Genomic DNA, 5,396 nt, shown 5'->3' on the forward strand with positions numbered 1-5,396 from the left:
AAAATGCAGTATTCAGTATGTTGTTACCACAAAACAGAGATTCAGCCAAGCACATGGGTTATATTTTTTCAAATCCCTAACAAATAAAACTTGAAAAAATAAACATCTTGATCTTGATTCACTATTTTCAAAGCCATAACTTTATTGATTCAGATTCAGTATTAAACAAAACCCAAAACAGAAAACAGAGAGAGGGTATCAAGATTAGATTTTCAAAAGAGACTCATTGTGAGTCTTGACTCTTGAGATGAGAAGCCGATGATCAAGTAGATTTGGAGCTCCTCTATGGCTTCGCAGAGATGGTCCTCAGCTTGCCGGAGGCGGCGCTCGGCGTCGATGTTGTCTTGGAGTGGTGGCGAAGGTGGAGACCATGCTGCTGATGCCATTTTCGTCGCACAGCCACAGTCACAGCGAGAAGAGAGGGTGGCATGTGGAGGCGAGGGCAGAGGGTGATTCGGCGTGAGAGGTAGGGACTGTGGAGGCTGTCTGAACTGAAGTCTGAACGAGAGAGAGAGAGAGAGTGGAAAGTGTGAGGGTGTAAACTGAAAAATGTGAGGTATGAATGTAGAAATTGATACATTAAAAAAGGCAAGAGTACAAAAGTATGAGAATAGGGTCCTCAGCCACAACAGGCCTATCCGCCTAAGCTACAGGACAACAAGCATGCTAAACACTGTCACAACCAAAGACATGACTAAAGCAAATTAATAAAAAATTATAAAAGCTGCGGCAGGCCAAGAAAATGACTAAAGCAAAGAATAAAAAATTAAGAAAACTACCTTAGACCAAATCATGTCCTCTAGTTGACCACCAATGTTAGATCATTTTCATTTATTTGTATTTTGAATCATTGAAAATCTAATTGTGAATCACTAAATAATCTGAATTGTTTTAATACGAAGTGATGGAAGTTCACTGCCCAATGCAAAGCTGCCAAAGGCCCAATGCCCCAAAGCGTGTATGTGTTTATTTATTTATTTATTTTTTGGAGTAGCCAAAGCGTCAGAGGGTGAGTCAGTAGTCATAAGTTTAATATTTACAAAATGTTATATATTATTATATTTAATATAAATTATAATATAATAATATATTTCGGTTCGGTTCGGTCGGTTCAGTTTATTAAAATTTGCAACCGAAAACCGAACCGAATTTTTCGGTTTTTTATTTAATAAAATCGAAACCGAATCGAACCGAAACCGAACCGAAATTTTTGCATCGGTTCGGTCGGTTTGAATCGATTTTTTCGATTCTTCAGTTTTTTGCACACCCCTAGTATGCGATAGAGGGGTGAACTCACGTGAGGAGAAAGGAGAGGTTGTACGCGACGCGGGTGGGGTTGGGATGATACTCGCGAACATGGCCGCAAACGGTGAGGAATTGGTGGCTAACAGTCACTTATTACCAGCTGTAGCGGTGGGGTGCAAAGTAGGGGATTTGATCAAGAAGTATGTGAGGTCTGATCGTAATCCGGCGGTTCTGCTGACTTTTGGTGGGACCGTGTTAAATGTGCGGCCTTCACCCATGGTCGCAGCGTTTAGTTCAAGAGGGCCTAACATGGTGACACCATCTATCTTGAAGCCAGATGTGATTGGGCCTGGGGTTAATATCTTGGCTGCTTGGTCTGAGGATGTTGGGCCTACTGGATTGGACACAGACACTAAGAAGACCCAATTCAACATCATCTCAGGTATGCTACTTATTTTTATTTTTACATAGAAGTGTAAAAATTTAAGCTAACTCAACTTTCATCAGACCCCACCCTCTTAAGCTGACTTTCTTATATCAATTGGAAGCCCCGTGTGAGGCACGTAATAATGAAAGAAAGGAAAAGATAAGATGGAAAACTTTTTAAAAAATATTAGTATCTAGTTCACAAATTATAGGCGTGCTTTGCAATTTACAAACCTACCAATTGATAAATCTTTTAATTTCATCACCCTAGAAAAATTACTTCGTCTCAGGTACTATTTCTTCTATCTTTTGCGCGTGCTACGGAAATCGTTTGAAGGTAAAATAAGTATGTAAAATGATTTCCGGGTCAACTGGTGTAAATTTTGGTAAAATGGAAATGATTTTCCGGAAAATCTATTTTTCGTCGCTGCCAAACGCGTGAGTTTTACGAAAAATCATTTCCGGAAATGATTTTCAGTCGATTCAAACACAGCCTTAGATACAAGTATAGAACTTTCTAATGTTAAGCTGACTCGACTTTCATCAGACTCCAAACTCTTAAGCTGACTTTCTTACATCAATTAGTAGCGCCGTGTGAGGCACGTAATAATGAAAATATATATATATACTCTCTCCGTCCCACTTTGTTTGTCCTGTTTGAAAAGTCAAATTTTTTAAGGGAACATCATTTATTATCTTGTCTACCTTTTAAAAATGTATAAGTTTTCAAAACTACCCTTAAACAAATTTATCAAAAAATTGAATTATTAATAGGAACATTAGTAAATAGGGGTATAATAGGAACATTAGTAAATTAATGACTCTTATTTTTAGAAACAGGACAATATTTTGGGACATCCAAAAATGGAATAGAGGACAAACAAAGTGGGACGGAAGGAGTATATATATATATTGACCAATTGAATGACCAAAAGGCAAAGGTCCTTTGGTTTAAACTGCTACATCCTCCACCCAATTATATCCTTGTAATCTATTCTGAATAGCATAGATATTCACTCTATATCACTCTCAATTAAAAACTGTTACATCTAGAGCTCTTTGCCTAAGTGAACAACCCATAAAATTGCTTAGCTTCACTTAGAAGCTGGAAACAAGAGGCATCATCCTTGTCCCAGTCATGTAAGATTTCTACAAATTTTATCCACAGGCCACCTAAAGAGGAATCTATATTTAAATTTTTGGTGTCCTTATTAAACATCACATCATTTCTTAATTTCTAGATGCGTTCCATTATAAGGATTTTGAAATCTTACATACGCGGTCCACTATTTTTGTTTTTGCTCACCCTCATAAGTAACAATAAGCATTGAAGGATCTTTATGTTGCTGCACTATAGTATCGCTGCAATCCAAAGCATTATTGGTCAGATTACATATATTTTAAAAGAAAATCTATAGGTAAATATTCTTCATAAGTCTGGAAGCAGGATTAATAATTTAATAGAGTGAATTAATAAAAATCTTGGCAAAGTAACTGAGTGAATGATGGAAATTTTCCAATTACCAAACCATAAAGGAGATGGATATTTTGACGAACACTCTGCTATATTTAAGGAATATGTTGCTTCCTACTTTTTTTTGATAATCTATGTTGCTTGTTATTTAGGAGTTGGGGCGCATGACAATTATTGTTTGATTTATATTTGATTTTAGTCATGAGCAGTAGTTAATATAAACAAACATGGACACCCACACACGCATGCATATTGGCCAAATTCCTTGCAGTACAATGGTGCAGTTACAGTGTTTATAGGATGAAGACCTAGACTATATTTAAACTTCTTTCATAATGACTATTTTGCAACCTGATTTTAACCATCACAAGAATTCAAAACTCTTCTACTATATATATTCATACATTACCTTCACTATCTAGAGTACATCATGGAACATTTAAATTTAATTATCATCAAATCAATACTTAAAAAAAGAAGGAATGCATCTAGGAGTAGCAAACTAGTTACGTGACACTAAAAAAGAAGTCACAGTTTAGGTGTCATCCTATATGCTTCAACCAACACAATTATGGCTCATGGCATTAGCAAATCATGGTTTAGTTTGAAACCAATAGTCGCACTTGATTTTCACAAAGCTAGATCACTCCATTTGACAACTACTTAATTGAATTGGTACAGGTACATCAATGTCTTGCCCGCATATAAGTGGATTGGCAGCACTGTTAAAAGCAGCTCATCCACAATGGAGTCCAAGCGCAATCAAATCTGCCCTAATGACTACTGCCTCCACTCAAGACAACACCAAATCCCCTCTCCGAGATGCTGCAGGAGGAGCACTTTCCAACCCATGGGCTCATGGAGCCGGTCATGTAGATCCACATGAAGCCCTCTCTCCAGGCCTTATATATGATATCTCAACTGAGGATTACATCTTCTTGTGTTCCTTGGACTACACGGTTGATGAAGTCCAAACCATTGTCAAACGCTCCAATGTTACGTGCTTTAGAAAATTTTCCAACCCTGGTGAACTCAATTACCCATCATTCTCCGTCTTGTTTGAAAACAATGGGGTGGTTCGATACACCCGAGAATTGACAAATGTCGGTGCTGCTTGGTCTATCTATCACGTGACTGTTAATGCACCACCATCGGTGGCTGTGACAGTAGAGCCTTCAACACTTTTTTTTGGAAAAGTAGGGGACAAACAAAGTTACACTGTTACGTTTGTGGCAGAGGGAGCAGGAGATGTATCCAAGTCCGAATTTGGGTCAATTGTTTGGAGCGACGGTCAACACCAAGTTAAGAGCCCAATTGCTTTTCAATGGACAGTTGTCAAATCAGGCTCAGAGTCTATGACGTTTTGGGGTTTGTTTTTCCTTCTCCTTTGGGTTCCACTAATGTCATTGGGTTTGTTGATCCATTTTAGGTGTGCTCGTGGCCATGGTAATAGATGGCTAGCAAGGCCCCTTCTTCCCTTGCTCGATTTATAGGCGGTTTACTTAGTTTTTGGTTCTGAGAAAATAAAGAATTTACGACAGGAATAGTTGTTGTTGTTTTTTTTTTTTTTTTTTTTTTTTTTTTTTTTTTTTAAGAAATCTTCACGGAAAGGTTTTTGTTGTATCACAAGAACAGTAATCTTTATTGCAGGAAATAAAATGTGTTATATTTTGTAATGGAGGTTTGGCTTTCTTTTGTTTTAAATATACAATGGCAAGTGGTAGTGGATTTTAATCCCCACATTTTATTTAGTTAGTGGGTGATGTGGCAGTCTCTCATCGTCGGTTATAACAACATAATATGGATAGAGTTTAATTACAAAATTAGTTGTAGTCTAATGCTACAACCTTACTCAATAAAATATATATTACTACATATTTTGAAAATCTAACTATTGAACTGTATGTTATCTACGCTCTTAATACACATGATAAATTTTGTATCAATTAGATATTATTTAGTATATGATTTTTAAGCTTATATTTTATGCATAATTTTTAACTACAAAATCTTGCAATTTAAACTATTTATTGATGACATAGCTATTGATCCTTGATTTTCTAGAAATTTTGCAAGTACAGAGAATATAAGAAGAAAATGTAATACTTAAGAATATTGAGTAAGGTTGTAGTTTAAAACTACAACCAATTTTGTAGTTAAAAGTTGTCCATATAATAAAACTTAAAATTTATTTTAGGAAACATCTTACTCATATAATTATATTTCCTTATATATATAATTATTTAATTAT

The 5,396-nt window shown here is 36.1% G+C and overlaps 1 protein-coding gene across 1 annotated transcript; it reads left to right on the forward strand.

Annotated features, from left to right (window-relative positions):
* The first annotated feature begins 1,341 nt into the window (after window positions 1-1,341).
* On the forward strand, window positions 1,342-4,638 carry LOC115967184 (subtilisin-like protease SBT1.8). The gene is made up of 2 exons (XM_031086247.1): window positions 1,342-1,687; window positions 3,827-4,638. The coding sequence occupies exons 1-2, from the start codon at window positions 1,342-1,344 to the stop codon at window positions 4,636-4,638; spliced, it is 1,158 nt and encodes a 385-aa protein (XP_030942107.1).
* The last annotated feature ends 758 nt before the right edge of the window (window positions 4,639-5,396 follow it).

This window comes from Quercus lobata, chromosome 11 (genome assembly GCF_001633185.2).
Source record: "Quercus lobata isolate SW786 chromosome 11, ValleyOak3.0 Primary Assembly, whole genome shotgun sequence".
Lineage (NCBI taxonomy): Eukaryota > Viridiplantae > Streptophyta > Magnoliopsida > Fagales > Fagaceae > Quercus > Quercus lobata.